Below are 16,904 nucleotides of genomic sequence, written 5' to 3'. Positions count from 1 at the left end.
GTTGTCTTCACCTCTTTGTCTTCTGCATCCTTCAAAGACCCGGACGAGCAAGACTGTTTCAAAGTGCCTGTGCGCCGCTCGTCTACCGGCCCGATCCAATAACGAACTAAGGATGGCACTACTGGCGCTTATTCGGAACAACATTCGGTGGTCTCTTGGGCACAAGGATTACATTTTACATCCTTAGTTCTGGAAATCATCGAAAGACGCAAAACCGGCAATCTATCCGTTGAACCATTATTCATGCTGGCTAGATGCAAACATCCGTGACAGGATCATGAATTTTATGGTGTCTTAGTACCTACCCAATGTGCGAATTTCGACCATTGTTGGACCAACAATACGATTTTCTTCTAATTGCAAACAAACCCGAGATGTTGGACCTCGCTAGAAATCACACCGACAGAGGGTTGCGGACTCGTCATCCTACAAGGTTCTCCATACTTGCTGCAATTTCCTATACAGCCACTGCACCATTTGCATAACATACTTGGGGGGATCTGGGTAAATAGACCCATGAGAGCAGGGATCCAGCAATGACCTTTTAGGGCAACATGATCGGTGTGTGTTTTGGATAGTAATCACAAGTAGTATCGCCGAAGGGCATGTATACTCCCAGATAACATGCCCATTTGCGAGTGCTGAAGGGAACTTTGAGATGCGTTGTCCTGATCAATTGCATTGAACGCGATTGTGAAGAGATCTTCAATCATAAGGCCAATGGCCAGTCCGCCCACATTTGCCAATATTCCACTGAATTGGCCATAAATGCAACGGAGCTTTACTCACCGCACGACACTCCTGTTGGGCTTAAAAACCAATAGCAAAGGATGCGAATCAGTCGTAGGCTCATGAACCATGCCCAATATACCAAGTCACGCTGCCAAAACAAAGATCCTGCATAGTCTTTGCCTTGCTGTATGTCGCCCGCTCCACCATTGAACGCACAACTTTTTTACGACGAGAACCTCACGCCAACATGTCCCATCAACGCCGCCAATGCCCCTACAAAGGGTAGCTATTCGACACTGCACTAAGTGTTCAATCTGAACCCGTTCCATGACTTTATAGGCACTTTACTATGATCGGTTGCCTCCAAGCATTTGGATTCAAACTCGATGCCCATAGATACATCATATCAGTATTGGACATCACGATCTGTGCCTATGTCAACGCAAACTGCGGAGAAGGATCGAACATTCTGACGAGTGCCGATTGGACAAACATCAATGGCATCAAACTGGCAAATAGACGATGCCGGAGACTCGAAAGGCATTTGCACGTGCGAAAGCAAAACCAACGGCGTCATGCAAGACCAACTCACATCACACCTATTTACGACAATGGGTCCTCTAACGTCCTTTGAAGAATCTGCCGTCAACACCATGCACGCGCACGGCCTCGCATTGTCAACGGCCGCGCCGCCGCGGCGCGCGGAACCGCGACACTTATAACCCTGCACAGTGCAGACGACGTTCAGTTGGCCCGGATCGTCTCGAGTTCGACACGGGCCGCCGCCGGACTGGGAACGATGTCAATCCCGCGTTGGCTGAAGTCAAACGTGGACCTTGGATTGGGCGGATTGGTTACTGATTGAGGGAAAGTGTGGACATAGGGGGATCTCGGGTCGGGGAAGGGAAGAAATGAAAAAGATCGAGGAACAAGACAAGACAAGACGCAAGACTGTAGACAAGGTTGAGGAATGTTCGAGTCTAGTGGGATGAGAGTTGGGAGGATTCTTACCTGCTTTGAGTTAGCTGCCTTAGCACCCTTACCTCTACGCTCTACAAGGGAAGAAAAAAAAGAACCTCAAACCAAAGACCTTCTTTCGTTGAGGGAGACCGCATCTTCAATCGTGTTCTTGAGGGAATGGACTCATTGGATTGGTTCTGTATCCGCTGTTCCAAAGTTCAGACAGGGCGCCACCCAGATGCAGGAATGCGGGATCACCTGCTCAGCACACTATGTACCTTCATCTCGTGGGGGGTTTCGACCATCTCACCATAATCGGTCGTCGCAATGTGCTTACCTGTTTTGCTAAGAAGAGGAGGAGGAGGTTACAGAAGGATTGCGTCAGGTACATTAACTAACTAAGAGGCTTGTCTACTCGTATCATCGTACATAGGTACCTAACGTACTCCGTACTGAGCGTATGCCTATTGCAAACAACCAGGTCCCAATTCTGGTCCCTCTCTCAGGATGCAGAGCTACAGAGCTGCAGAGGTGTGCCATTCAGGGTCGACGCGCATGATGCAGGCGGGAACTTGTGCCCAAAAGGCCCTTGATAAGCGAGCGACTCTGAACACCCATTCGGGCTCCCCTGAAGCTGCAACGACGTCCGACTGGTTCTTTGTTCCTGGCTCGCATTTGCGGCGTAGACCGCCCGGCATAAAGGCTGCCCCCTCGAACCAACTTGGGCTCGGCTTGCGTGGATGCGTGATCTTACCTACATATCTATTTACTCTGTAACATATCGTTCGCGTGTGTGCCTTTTCTACTCTTCCTCTCGATCGAACGCGAGGGGTTCTTACATCACGGCGAATGCCCCCGTCAGCAAACAAATGGTCTGATATATTTCCAGCCCGCAGCAAATTAATCAGAGGGAACTCATTTCAGCAATCTACGAGTACAATAAACATGGATTCGGGCCTGTCCAATCGAGCGGACCGAGCCTTGAAAGATATCCTCCCCAAAGGCATTGCTCTCGAACCGCCCAAAAATTACAATGCAACCACTGCTATCGACTTGTCCAATGCCCAAAATGAAGTCCTGCGTAGCGAAGTGGGCCAATTTTTCAAGACCGCAATTGAATCCAATTTGATCAGTCAGGTAAGGATCGGAAATACCTCCGGCAAGGACAATATCTAAACCTCTTTTGTGCTACAGAGTTTTGATATGCCGCCTAGCAATGGCGGAGAGCAAGCCGTCCGGGAAGCCATGGCTTCATTCTTCAACCGCTACTTCAACCCAATCCACCCCGTGCTCACGGAACAAATAGTCCTGACGGCGGGAGCAAGCGACGCAATTGAGAATGTAATCCACTCGATATGCGATGAGGGCGATAGCGTCATCATCCCAGGACCATATTGGCGTATGGCACACTACTCCACACTTCCACCCACCGCACCTCCTCTCTGAATCCCCCCAAAAACGCAAAAAGAGCACAAAGCATCGCAGGCTGAAACATTGATTCAGATGGGTTCGACCCGATTCTCACATCACGAGCAAACGTCAACATCCTAGTCGCCCACTCGCCGACGTACCAAAACTACGACAACTACCTGCTACCGTCTCTGCTCGCCGCCTACAACTTCGCAGACGACAGGTCGCGAATCAAGGCCGTGCTGCTCTGCAACCCCAACAACCCGCTCTCGCGCTGCTACCCCAAACGCACGCTCGTCGAGGTCATGGAGTTCTGCCAGGAGCGCGGCCTCCATCTCGTGTCGGACGAATTGTACGCCCTGACGACGCTGCAGAGCATACCGGACGAGGCACCGACCTTCGTATCAGCCTTATCCCTCACCGAACCGCTCGTCCCAGAGGGCGCCGTAAAGGTCGATCCAAGCCGCGTGCACGTAGTCTGGAGCGCGAGCAAGCTATTCGGCTGCAGCGGCCTTCGAATCGTAAGCCGTCCCCTCTACCCCTACCATTCCGAACTGCCAAACATTGTTCTAACTCGAGGGACTTCATCCAGGGCTGTCTGATATCCCAGCAAAACCCCGCCCTATGCAAAGCCATGTCCCTCCTAACAGCCCACCACACCAACAGCATCGCCTCCCTCTTCCTCACCTCCCTACTCACCTGGCACCAACTCCCCACCCTCATCTCCCTCAACTCCGAGCGCTTGACCGCATCGTACCGGATCCTCGCCGCGGCGCTGGAAAACTGGGGCGTCGCGTTCGTGGCGCCGACGCACGGGATCCTGCTCTTCGCGCGGCTGGGCATGAACGTCAAGAGCGCGGTGGAGGAGCGGGCGTATTTCAACCGGTTGGCGGTGATGGGGGTGAGGGTCGGGGCCGGGAGGTTTTATAATGGCGTCGAGGGGGAGTTTGGGTGGGCGAGGGTGCGGTTTTCGGTGCCGGTGGAGGTGATGCGGAGGGCGGTGGAGAGGATTGGGGAGTTTTTGGTTAAGGAGGGTCAGTGATTGATTGGGTTCGCTTCTTGTAACGGCTTTCTTTCATTCTTTCTTGGTTGGTTGGTTGAGTTATGGGAAAAAAATAGGGAGGAGGGCTGATTTCGGATGGGATGTTTGGATATTCAGCTTCGGCTAATGGAAACGTATGGTTCTGGTAATGATAATTGCGCTATACATACTAACAAAGACAATCGCATAGAAACGTGCTGTGCGAGATCAGCAAAGATATGTCTGACCAGCGATGCAAAATGAGCTAATGAACACCGTTCTCTTGAGCACCATTCTCTTTCGGAGCCATCTTCGCAAGAATCTCCTCCATCATCGCACTCATCCTCTTCTGCATCACGACACCTCCGTAAGAACCATAGACATCATCCTCAGTGTCGAAACTTCCCTGGGGACTCAGCACCGCACTGCGGCCCTCCAACTCCTGGTTCGCGCTGAACCTCAACACGGCATCGACTACATTCTCGAGGGGTGCAAAGCCCAACATGTGGACGCTTGCTTTGGAATCGCCTTCCAGGACATCCGTCATGGGCGTCTTGACGTAGAAAGGTGCGACCAGGTTAACGCGGACGCCGGACTGGCTCGCCTTGTCTCGAATGCCGTAGAATATGCCACGGACGCCGAACTTGCTGAGGCTGTATGTCGTGCTGTTCGGATAGCCCAGGTATCCAGCCGCAGACGCAACGAGGACGATCGATTTCTTGAACGGTGTAGCCCCAACAGGCGGAGGGAGCCTGAAGTAGTGGAGCGCGAGGTAACAGCCCAAGTATACGCCTTTGAGGTTCACATCGCCTCCGCTGTACCCGGGCTCTGGGGGAACTGTGTCCAAGGATGGTTCCGTGGCCGCGGCCATGTCGACGAGGTTCTCCTGGGCGATGATTCCGGCATTGGGGACGAAGACGTCGATGCCGCCGCCTCCGAATCTTATGGCTGATTTGAAAGCGTCGACTTGGGAGGTGTAGTCAGTGACGTCGCAATGGACGTATTGGACTTTGTAGCCCTTTGATGTGAGGGCCTTAACCGCGTCTTGACCTGCGTTGTCTTGAACATCCGCAACGGTGACGAGAGCACCGTGTGATGCTATCTTCTCGACACATGCTAGGCCAATTCCACTGGCGCCGCCCGTGATCAAGACTGATCTGTCTTTGAGGGTGGATGTGTCCAATGGCGATGTGAAGTCTATGGATGGAGATTTAGGTGAAACAAGCCCTGCGCCGGGGGGAAGAGGTGAGGACATGTCTGCGCCTAACGTCCGTTACAATGCGTACAGCCGTACTCGGGGTGGTATATTCTTGGTCGGGAGTTTAGAGGAGGCGATCTACACCGTATGATATATTGTTGGCGAAGATGAAGACCGAAGTCCCCGAACAACCAACATAGTCGCTGTTATAGGTTTCATGAACCCTGTGCATGTGTCTCGCCGAACACTTGCCTAGGTAAGTAGAAAAGTAGTTGCATTGATGGTACGGGCCGTACACCAAGCGAGTCAGCGGGGACGATGAGCCTCTAAGCTGGCCATGATAGGTCTCGGTTAACACAACAACTTGTGCCTTGTAGCAAAGCCCCGCGCCAATGACTAGACATGTCGATGATGGGTGGCCGTGTGTGATATAGATTGAGCTGTGCAGGTGTACGAAAGAGGTCAAGAAGTAGAGATGCGGGTGAGATACCCCGCACTCGGACTCGGACGCGTACTCTGCTAAGCTACCCCTCTATGTTTTCTGTGATATGGCTGGTGCAGTCCGTTACTGTTCTGGTTAATGGGCGCGCAATGGCGGCAATTTTCCCATCGAATAGCAATGGCGTCGTCGTGCGGAATGACTTTCCAATGCACGAATCTTCTTAAAATCTTGTCGTGGCATTCACCCAAGACTGAACGACCAATTCCATTCCTTCAATACTTCTGCCCAATCTCGTTTCTCTTGTCCATTTAGAGTCGGTCTCCAGACTTCTTGTAGTACTTGTTGTACCATGCCTACGTTCTCGTATCTATTGCGCTCTTGGATATTCGACAATCGTTGAAAGCAAAGCGCAATCTGGGCCTCCTCGTCCAACTCTGCGCCGGCGAGGAACATTGGATAAAGCATACTCGACTCGGCAGGACTTCCGGGAGGTATTCTAGAGAGGAACTGCATCGCTCTAGCAGCGCATACCGGTATGAGAGGTTTGTGCTCTTCTGAATTGTGATACAGTTGTATCAACGCTGCTAGTCGATATGACTCCGCCAATGCGATAAGGTCTAGTCCGAGCGGAAGATCAATGCACGGCGAAGAGAGAGGGCTTTCGTAAGTCCACTGCTTGATATCCTCTTCTATTGATTTGAAGGCAGCTCCCGAGAGGTGGGGAAACGCAGGATTGGGTGCGGTGACGTACTGAATCCGACGTATGAGCGAACAGAGGGTGTACGAAATACCCATCAATGGATCAATGGCATTCCCATCACCCAGTGAGAGGAAGGGAGAGAAGTCACGTTCGCTGGGATAGAACGTGTCAGAAGGCGATGCCCTGGTCATCAGTGAGGCCATCACATCATGGTAGGTGAAGTGTCTGTGGAGGGACTCCAGCTCCCACGAAGTCATCATACCCTGATCAAGATACAATGAGTTCAGGAGTTTCCGGGCGCAACGCATCTGAGAGAGCCATTTCGTATGCTTGTTTCCGAGAAGGCACTCGAGCCCCACTAATAACATAAGCATGCCAATGACCTGATAAGTATCCGAGATCGGCTCTCCCGTTGGGGAGATACGCTCTCTGATAAACTCGTGGCATTTTACTTGATGCTTTGCGGAGAGCTGCTGTAGATATTGTACTCTCTGTGGATTGGTGGTCCTCCTGGCTAATTGGGCAGATGACAAGGCGGTAATGGCGTCTAGAATACCATTGGACTGGAAGGCCATAGGGATGTACAGCGAGGTGTAGAAGCTTGAAGGGGTCGAGGCCACGGAGATACTTGGTACGAATGCTTCAATGTAGTACTGGAGGAGATGCTTACTCTCGGCACCCTTTTCCCCAGGGAGAGAATCCCAGGGATCCAGCGATGCTCTCGGGGAGAAGATCAACTCGGTAGAAGTCGAAGGCTGTGGGGACGGATCGCGTTCCGCTTCGGGAACGATCTGACGCTGGGTTTGCCATTCGCACTTCAGATTCAGACGAGTGCAATTGTGGCAATCTGGTCGTTTCTCGTCGCATCTCTTGCGGCGAGCGCGACAGGTCAAGCAGCCTTGCCTGGAACGCGGGGCAAATTTGCGCTGGCGCGGTCGTGAATCTCCCATGGCGATACGGTTCCGGGTGGGTATGGGGTCCTGCTGCTTACCACGAGATGGCAGTCAACGTTGGACACCCAATGCATAGTCTGGTGAGGAGAATTTGCGGATTGTTGATGGAACACGAAGGGAATCCAGAGGAACACAGCTAGCCGTCAGTAGGAGTAGGAGTCAAGCTTGCCTAGTTATCGATAACGTACGATGGAACGAATATGAACGAATGAACGAAGCCATAAATGACCCTAACGTGCCTAACTCAAGCCCCGTGACTTCGGGAGCGACTGCGATAATTCGTGCCAAGCCGCCGCCGGTGGTCTTGATGACAATTCCACTGTGGGGTAGAACAATCCAATTCCAGCCACCGCCAATGGCCATGACCTGACCTGACTGTCATCGTGAGAACTTCATGTTCATTGTTGAGTATAGCCATTTATGATTATGGGGGAAACCCTCTTCGATTTCGCAGAAATGGGTTCAATTCCGATCCGATGGTTGGAAGAAATCTCTAGGAAGGGCCTCCTGACCTATCGGATGCGTTCCGCAGTCATCATCTTCCGCCACTGAGATACTTCTAATTCCCTTTATGGCCATGGATTATTCCCACAGAAGATGTTTGGTTCGAACCATCAGATTTGAGTTCATGGAAGAACAAAGGAAGCTGAAGGCGAACTGTGGCGCGGGTTGGTACGGAGATCACCAAAGATAAGAGGCCCAATTTGCCTCGTACCTCTCGCTTCGGATCGCGACGCGCCGTAAAAGCACGGCGAAAAGTCCTGAACCGGACTAGTTCACTTCCTACAATCATACATTATCAACTTTCACCCTCTCTTCTTCAGTCCTTCTTTCCTGCATTTTATTCTTTTCTTTCTTCTTTTTACACCCCCCGGATTGACACAACAGAGTCTGATGCGGCTCGGTAGAGCCGTGTGAAATCTGAGTGAAGGCCTTTCCAATCTCTTCCATATCTTTGAACACGATAAAAATTTTACCCCTGCACGGACTTTCTAACCTATCGCATTTGCGCCTAACAAGAAAAAAAAAGGAATTTCAATTGTACTGGATTGTATTCAGGCAAAGAGATAGCCTGTATGGAAGACCTCCAAATCCATAATCTCCAAGAAGAGCTGCTTCCGGGCTCGCGACGTATCATCAAAGATGAGCACGCGAGCACCTCTGACGACAGTCTCCTCGAAAAACATGGCGATGTTATCCTTGTTCCACAGCCAACACAGTCACCTAACGATCCCCTGAACTGGAGTTTGGCGCGCAAAATTTGGCACACCCTTCTTGTTTGCTATATTACTGCCCTGACTGCTGGCACCGCCAACACGGCGGGTGCGGCTGCTGTAGGCGTTAACGAAGAGTATGGCATAAGCTATGACGTCTTCAACACCGGCGCCGGTATTCTCTTTATCGGGATAGGGTACTGGACGCTCCTAGCATCCCCGGGTTCCCATCTTTATGGCCGCAGAATCGCATACCTCGTGAGCTGCGTCTGGGGCATTATTGGCAATTTCTGGTTTGGCAGACTCCAGAATAAGAACGACACCATTTGGACCCAGCTTTTTGTTGGTGCATCTGAGGCCGTCGGCGAGGCTGCTGTACAACTATCCCTCCTCGACATTTGGTTTGAGCACCAGAATGGAACCTCTCTGGGACTGTACACTCTAGCAACCTCACTAGGAACTTACATCGGCCCACTGCTTGGTGGCCATATCGCGAGCAGCTCCTTGGGTTGGCGCTGGATTGGATATTGGGGAGGCATTGCATCTGTCATCACACTCGCCATTTTCTACTTTGGATTGGAGGAGACCTCATTCCCGCGTGATCGATACCTATCTCTTCAATCCCAGGTTATCGATGATTCCCCAGCGGATCCGACTGCTGTACCACATGCTGCCGATGGCACTGTCGAGGCAGCACCTCCGTCGACTGCTGCGCAGTACCCAGATGAGAAGAATGTCGGCTCAAATCCCATCGCCACGGCACAACGACGCATTTCCGTTTCATTCAGCCAGCGCAAGACGTACTGGCAGCGTATCGCCGTTATCACGCCTGCACCCAACCTACGTGGTTGGGGTTTCAAGCAATACGGAAAGCGCTTATGGTCCACTCTCCGCATTTTCACATTCCCAGCTTGCATCTACGCAGGTCTTCAGTGGGGCATGCAAAACGTCTGCCTTTCGTACTATCTCACCGTCCAGGAGGACCACTGGATCGGACCTCCATGGTACTACAGCGATGCCGCAGTAGCCAACATGAACCTCGCCTGCCTCATCGGCAGCGTAATCGGTTGTTTCTACGGAGGCTACCTCAGTGACAAATTCCAGATCTGGATGAGTCGCCGCAACAACGGCATCATGGAGGCAGAGTTCCGTCTCGCGCTCATGGTGCCCTGCGCACTCATCTTCCCCGCCGGCATGCTCCTCTTCGGCATCGGATCCGAGCACGGTTGGGCCTGGCCGGTTCCCTACGTAGGCCTGGGTTTCATCGGTTTCGGCTACGGCTGTGCTGGAGATCTAAGTATCACGTATCTGGCCGACGCGTACCCGGATATGATTCTCGAGGGTATGGTGGGTGTTGCCGTGATCAACAACACCTTGGCCATGATCTTCACCTTCGCCGCTAGCGGTTGGCTCGACTCGGGCATCCAGAACTGCTTCATCGCTTTGGCCGTCATCAGCTTCGTCGTCATGATCTTGTCGGCGCCTATGATGTACTGGGGCAAGTCGATCAGGAGGTGGACGAGGCCCATGTACACGAACTACTTGCACCTGCGAGATGGTATGGATCAGTAGTTTTGTGGTTGGTGGATTACCCGGTTATTTGCTTTCCTCAAAAGAATTGTTTTTTGTTGATTGTTGATACCCAATATTAGTAGATGAAAAGGAGAGGAATTGAGGGAGTTTACATAGATGGAAAGATGTACATGTACATCTACATGTCTATACCATAGAAGACGGATAGGAGTTTCACATATATGGCCCGGTCTGATAGATACATGATCGTTCCAGTCATTTCAATTAGATACAAAATCTCTATACACATCTAAACAGCCTGCTGCCCAACCTCCACTATCTCCCTCCCCAACCTCGGCGCCCTCAATGTCCTCCTCTCAAACGTCCCCTCGGGCACATTCCTCGTCCTCCGCTTCCTCACCCCCTCCTCAGGATGCCCCAGAATCGCATAAGAATTCACGCCTCCCCACCCACTCGCCGAAACGCTGAGCACATCGTCGCGCGAAAGCTTGACCTCCCCACTCGCGAACTCAATCGGCAGACTGGAATCGATCATTTCGTTGGGCGACTGGAAGCCCCCAGTTGGTGGCACGACACCTCCTTGCATGGATTTGCAGAGCTTGATGAGGGAGACGAGGCCGGATGCGTGCTGTGGGGAGTGGAGTGTTAGTTGGTGGGTTCAAGGTAGTGAAGAGATGGTGATGGTGGATCTTACCTGTGAGTTTCCAATGCTGCCCTTCGTGGAGCCGACCGTGAAGGGCGCTCTTATACCGCCAGCCTCGCGGATGGCGAGACAGAGGCCTTCGAGCTCGAGGGAGTCGCCGATGGGGGTGCCGCTTCCGTGTGCCCTATAAATTGTCTACTTAGCGGCATTATACTTGAAAGATTAGAGATAGGACTTACTCAGCATATCTAAGTCTCTCTGGCTTCAAGCCCGCAGCCCTCCACGCCGACTTGATCACTTCAGCCTGGCCCCTGGGCGACGAGATCTGATACCCGGCCTTCTCTATCGCACCATCGGATCCGATTCCCGTACCCAGAACGTTGGCGTAGATGGGGTTGTTATCTTCCACTGCCTTGTCATGACGTTGAAGCACGACTGCAGCGACGGCATCAGCAGGGACGGTTCCGTCGGCGCGCGCGTCGAAGGGGTTGCATTCGCCTTTCATGGAGAACATGTGTCCTTCTTTCGCAACGTATCCCCCACTATCGTTTTAGGTTGCTGTTAGCGGAAATCTGTGGATGTATGTGTGCATGGTGTGGGAAGGACTTACTCAAACAATTGGACACTGACACCCGCTACCACAGCTGTATCGCAACGCCCCTGACGAATGGCGTCGCACGCGAGCGACAACGCCACGATGCTACTCGCACAGTTCGTCTGAACCGTGACGTTCGGCCCACTGAGGTTCAGATGGTACGCCGTGCGAGCCGACAACGACGCGCCGAACAGACCCTTGTTCTCGCGCAGGAAGGAGTCCGAAGTCACTGATTCGGTTTGGAGATGGTAGCTGTTTGCAGCGGCACCGACGAACAAGCCAATGTGTCGTTCGTTACCAATGCTTTCGATGGAGATTCCTGCGTCGTAGAGAGCTTCGTAGGCGACTTCTAGCAGGATACGTTGTTGTGGGTCCATCTCTATGGCTTCTTCCCGAGGGATCTTCCAGAACTCGTGGTCGAAGTCTTCGATGTCTTGTAATGTGCCCGCTTTCGGGATCCAGGTGTTGCCTGGGAGGGTTTCTCTGGTGGTTTCGGACGTTGATACGCCTGATTGGCGGGCGAGGAGGTTCTCGTAGAACTCATCGGTGTTTCTGGCACGGGGGAATCGACCCCCTACACCGATGATGGCGACTTCGGAGTCTTGGGTATAGATGCTAGAGCTGGTGTGCGATGTGGCTGGAGTGATGGAGCCGGATTCTACGTCGGATTGCGTTCTCGAAGAGGAGTCTTCACTTGAATCGACGTATTGGGTATCCCGATGTCTTTCTACTCTTTGTATGGGGTCTTGTGTGCTGAGGTTGCGAGCTCCTGCAAACAGCGAAGCCTGTTGTTTGATGGTTGCTAATTGGAAGAGATCCACGATGCGAACGTGTGTCTCAGGGAATGATCGCTTAAACTCTTCATGTATTCGGGGGATAAGCAAACTGTGTCCACCGAGGTCGAAGAACTTGGTGTCTGAAGAGGGTGCTTCAGACAACTGCAACACGTTCTTCCATATCTGTGCAATCATATTTTCAGTGTCAATGGTAGGCGTCGTCGTTGCGACGCGATCGTCAGAATCATTCCGTCTCCGGCGGGAGGTGTTGGATGTCTTGCGAGATGAGCGCTTGCGGGAAGTGGTAGACAACTTGAGCTTGCGTGGTGTACTCTTTTCACCACCTACTAGTGCGACCTGCTGTCGAATAGTGGATTGATTGAACAGATCAATTTGCCTGATGGGCTTTGAGGGAAATGCCGTTTTGAGTTGCGCATGGAGTTTTCCGACGAGCAGACTGTGGCCACCGAGGTCGAAGAACTTGGCGGTATCAGGAGGCGGCTCTGGAAGTCCAAGAACGTCCATCCAGATATTGGCGATTGTTTTTTTGGCTGCATCGTAGGTCAAGCTTCCTAGACCTTCATCCTCGTCTTCTTCACTGGCTTCCGATGTCTCTGACCGTGAACCCCGGAGCCTAGAACTGGGCTTGTCAAAGAGTCCTTGAGCTCTCACCGCTTTGTGATCAATCTTGCCACTTGAACTCTTAGGCAAAGTAGAAACAGCAATAATTCTAGAAGGAACCTTATGCAGCGCTAATTGATTCCTCAAAGCACTCATGAGTGCCTTCGGCTGGGCATATGCAGGTGCAACACAAGCCAATATCTCAAGACCGGTAGCCGAAAGCTGAACAGAGCACTCACGTACTCCACAGTTGGCATCCATGATTGCGATCTCGATTTCTTCGGGCGAGATGCGGTATCCACGCACCTTGAAGTCTCGATCAATTCGACCCGTGATCAGGAGTGAACCGTCGTCGAGTAGCTGCCCGCGGTCTCCGGTGCGATACATGCGCTGTCCGTTGGCGTGTACCGCGAAGTGCTTCGCTGTGATTTCGGGCTTCTCGCAATATCCCCTGGCGACTTGAGGGCCGGCGATGCATACCTCGCCTTGTGAGTTCGGTAGCAGGGTTGAGGTGAAATCCTCGGAGCAGATGTGGACCATTGTTTCGGGTATTGATGGGCGACCTACTGATATCAATTCAGGCAATGGGTCTGTTTTGTCGATCTTGTTGAAGGTCACTGCAATGGCTGCCTCTGTCGGTCCATAGGAATTAACTAGATTGACACGGGAATGCCACTTAGCAAAGATCTCTCGTGAGGGTGCCTCGCCGCCAACGGAAATCTGTCGGAGGTGAGATACTTCCCTCGAGTATGGCAAAGTCTCCAATGCAGTCGGCGTGATTTGAAGGAAAGAGACCTTATTTTGCTCTAGCACATCCGCGAGATAGTCGCCGAGGAGCTGTTTGGGATGCTGAGCAAAGCACAGCGTAGCACCTGAACAGAGAGCCGAAGTCCATTCAAGTATAGATGCGTCGAAAGAGAACGACGCAAATTGCAGAACTCGTGTACCGAATCCACATTCATATGTCCCGTCGAGAGCGGCTCGAGAGAAGGCGGCGATGTTTCCATGTTCAACCATGACACCTTTGGGCTCACCCGTCGAGCCAGATGTGAAGATCATATAGGCAAGGTCACTGTCCTGTGTACCATATTTAACCTCTTCCAATTCAATACCGCGCAGGTCATCCTCTGTATCAAGCGAAGTGCGAAGTAGTTCATAAGCAGTGTCTTGATCGATAACTAGTTGCGATTTGCAAACATCTAAGATCTTAGACTGTTGCACATCGGACAGGTCTGGATCGAGATAGATGTAGGCAGCGCCACTTTTGAGGATGGCCAGAATCCATTCCATCAAGGCGAATCCGCGACGGAGTTGAAGGACGACGCGAGACTCTCGCCCGATACCTTTCGAATTGAGGACTGTTTAGATGCATTAGCACAGTCTGGTTATTGATTTACGTGTTGGCCGACATACCTCGGGCTTTCTTCTCTGTGGATGAATATAGCTCTGAGTACGTCATGGACATCCCCAGCTCGCTGGAATGCAACGCAATGGAGTTCGGATTGGTCAGCGAGTGGGCATCAATTAACTGATGGACATGTTTTAGAGGATTGTTCGATACGCTCGGGGAAGCAGTTGAATTCTCCGTGGGCAGCGCTGGATAACTCGGAAGCCAATCAAGCATATCATCAAGTTGAATCTTCTCAGTCTTGCTAAGCTGTACGAGACCTTCAAATTTAGTCTCCATGTCACGAATTTGTTGCAGAGAGAAGACCTTGGGATTGTAGATGACCTATCATGCCTGTCAGCATATGCGATCTTCAACGAAAATGCCGAACTGACACCTAGCTTGACATCATTCTCGTATTCGAGGAAGCAAAAGAACAAGTCCCATGTTCCCTCAACTGGGAACAAACGACACTCAGGCTTAGCCAGCTTGGGTGAGTATGTGACAGCAACTCGAGGGGGTTCGTAATCGACAGTCGCACTGCGGCAAGCTCGAACGACATCTACAGCTGGGAACATCTCGGCCTTCTTGACGGCGCTGATGTTCTTGCCGGTTGCTGATACGAGAGATGCGAAATTGCGGCCTGCGCTCTTGGACTCTAAGATCTTCCACAGGGGGACTTTTACAGGTAGAGCGTTGGCAAATTGTCCAATGCAGGAGTTCATCTCTTTCGGTCGGCTTCCAAAACCAACTGAAAGGACGAGATCTTTGTTTCGTTGTGGGCGGGTTTGGTCCAGGACGAGGAGGCCGACTAGTGTTGTGGCTACACGGAACCAGGATGTCTTGAAAATCTGGCTCCATTGCCCGAGATCCTACAAATTATGTTAGCTCATAAGTTCATATAAAGTGTTGGAAAGAAGAGCAGGGAAATTTTACTTCTTTGGTGAATGTGGTCCATGATTCTATCTTTCGATAAGGATCAGTATCGCTAGAAGTCAAGGTATGGTGTCGACTCAGATGCGGCCATGGTCCGTTGTCTTTATTTATTACTTGTGATAGTAGCACTTCTCGATTTGCGGTATACAAAGGTGATCGTGCCCAGGCTTTCTGTGCATTCAGCTTGTATTAGTGGATTCTCATTAATGGATCGATCCATATAGGGTCAACATACCTCGATCATATGCATACTGCTGAAAGGTGCGAGTTGAGGTAGCTGAACAGCCGGGTCTTGTAAAAGGTCCATAAATTCACGAGAAATCATAGACATCGATTGACCGTCTACCATGATGTGGTGTGACACAAGGTAGATTCGCAAGCTGCCCCCAGCCTTCAATATGATCCATCGTACTGAGAACTCGTTGCGTAGGTCGAAGGGACGCCGGAGAGTTGGCGTCACTAATGGCTCTGTAAGTGTTGCATCGGGCCGGTATAGTATTCGTATATCAGGCACGGTAGCTCCAGCGTCAAACTCCTGGATATGAGGTTTATTGTCAACTTCGACAAAAGTGGATCGTAAGTTGGGGTGACGCTTGGTCAGGGTATGTATAACTGCTCTGATGGTTAGTCACATTCATATTGATCTATGGTCACTCTTTCAAGAAACAAAAAGACTTACCATCAAAAACAGCTGTCGTCGTTGGCACAGCCTCACCATCTTGTTTCTGTCCAACATCCCATTCCAAAGTAAGGTTGTATTTTGTACTCGTGGGATCGGTTGCAAACTCGAGCCACATTCCCTCTTGACTTCTAGTCAAAGGGAACACGCTCCGGGGAGGCGCCGTGTGTGGTGGACCGACAGCGGTGTGCTTCTCTGCGACTCCGCTTGAAGGTCCAGAGAGCAGACACATATCATCAGTGAAAAGCTGCATTTTGATGTCTTGAAAGGCTCATGGTATATTAACCTGCCTTTTCCAACCACAACGACGTGCTTTGACGATGTGTTTATATATCCACCTCAAGCGAATCTATCCGCAACATTGGCATCTAGGGTTTGAAAGCAGAAAGAGGTCTTCATCATTCCATAGACTTTGTTTAAAATTGCCCCCACCGGCATTGTTACGTCAAGGCATGAATACATCCACTTTGAACCTAGGATTGGTGGTCTGCTATACGAAAGTCCTATTGTGGGTCAAGATCAGCAGTGCTACCCTGGAGCGACCTCTACTGCTGCGATCATCACAAAATCTTCTCATCACTTGATTCGGCTAAGCAAAGTAGCAGTACCGAGCGCTACGTGGCTGTTCAATCTCATCAAAAAGGCTCGTGCAGGGTCCAGTTGTGTGGTTTAACCCGATGGCGTCAAGGGAGCGTGTTCGGTTCGGCACGCTGCAACAGGAGGATCTCATATGGTCATTCATCAGTGACCTCAGCATTCCGGCCTAGATAGATGCTTGCAAAGGTGAAAATGTCTTCTCAATCTCTGGCCTGGAGTGGTCACTGTTCCGAAAATTTCTCGCATTGTCAATATTCGGAAGTCGTCCCGTTTGTGCATTTTCCCCACCTGGATACATATATTGTTTGCTCCACAAGCCTGAAAAGAAGCATGTAAATTAAATGGTTGCCACTGTCCAACCCAAAGGATATTCGTGAAAGTGGCGCCACAGCTCCATGCGGTTGAAATGCTGCTGATGGCTGTTCTCTACTACTCTAGGAATTCCGGAGCTAGAAAGATCATCTAGAGAAGATCGATCTTGAGAGAAATCCATCGTGTTCCAATACA

The 16,904-nt window shown here is 51.3% G+C and overlaps 5 protein-coding genes across 5 annotated transcripts; 2 read left to right on the top strand and 3 right to left on the bottom strand.

Annotated features, from left to right (window-relative positions):
- Positions 1–2,637: 2,637 nt before the first annotated feature.
- On the top strand, positions 2,638–4,144 carry BU24DRAFT_461661 (PLP-dependent transferase; the record flags this gene model as incomplete). Its single annotated transcript, XM_033531915.1, has 4 exons — positions 2,638–2,829; positions 2,887–3,091; positions 3,196–3,623; positions 3,695–4,144. 4 exons carry the CDS (start codon positions 2,638–2,640, stop codon positions 4,142–4,144), a joined length of 1,275 nt encoding a protein of 424 aa, XP_033383754.1.
- Positions 4,145–4,388: 244 nt separating this feature from the next.
- Positions 4,389–5,378, bottom strand: BU24DRAFT_461660 (NAD(P)-binding protein; the record flags this gene model as incomplete). The annotated part of the gene is made up of 1 exon (XM_033531914.1): positions 4,389–5,378. The coding sequence occupies one exon, from the start codon at positions 5,376–5,378 to the stop codon at positions 4,389–4,391; it is 990 nt and encodes a 329-aa protein (XP_033383753.1).
- A 312-nt stretch (positions 5,379–5,690) lies between these two features.
- Positions 5,691–7,720, bottom strand: BU24DRAFT_177751 (uncharacterized protein). The gene is made up of 2 exons (XM_033521577.1): positions 7,605–7,720; positions 5,691–7,552 (listed from the first exon to the last, which is right to left on the bottom strand). Exon 2 carries the CDS (start codon positions 7,411–7,413, stop codon positions 6,004–6,006), a length of 1,410 nt encoding a protein of 469 aa, XP_033383752.1. The 5' UTR covers positions 7,414–7,552; positions 7,605–7,720; the 3' UTR covers positions 5,691–6,003.
- Positions 7,721–8,303: 583 nt separating this feature from the next.
- On the top strand, positions 8,304–10,448 carry BU24DRAFT_421711 (MFS general substrate transporter). Its single transcript, XM_033527791.1, has one exon. It carries the CDS (start codon positions 8,493–8,495, stop codon positions 10,200–10,202), a length of 1,710 nt encoding a protein of 569 aa, XP_033383751.1. The 5' UTR covers positions 8,304–8,492; the 3' UTR covers positions 10,203–10,448.
- BU24DRAFT_450129 (acetyl-CoA synthetase-like protein) lies at positions 10,448–16,078 on the bottom strand. The gene is made up of 9 exons (XM_033531004.1): positions 15,801–16,078; positions 15,357–15,733; positions 15,122–15,292; positions 14,581–15,057; positions 14,212–14,530; positions 11,417–14,156; positions 11,046–11,348; positions 10,858–10,990; positions 10,448–10,791 (listed from the first exon to the last, which is right to left on the bottom strand). Exons 1-9 carry the CDS (start codon positions 16,051–16,053, stop codon positions 10,453–10,455), a joined length of 5,112 nt encoding a protein of 1,703 aa, XP_033383750.1. The 5' UTR covers positions 16,054–16,078; the 3' UTR covers positions 10,448–10,452.
- Positions 16,079–16,904: the final 826 nt, after the last annotated feature.

The sequence above is a fragment of the Aaosphaeria arxii genome (genome assembly GCF_010015735.1).
Source record: "Aaosphaeria arxii CBS 175.79 unplaced genomic scaffold BU24scaffold_4, whole genome shotgun sequence".
In the NCBI taxonomy this organism is placed as follows: Eukaryota; Fungi; Ascomycota; class Dothideomycetes; order Pleosporales; genus Aaosphaeria; species Aaosphaeria arxii.
Note: the sequence above shows the minus strand (reverse complement) of the source record. Positions and strands in the feature narration are given on the sequence as shown.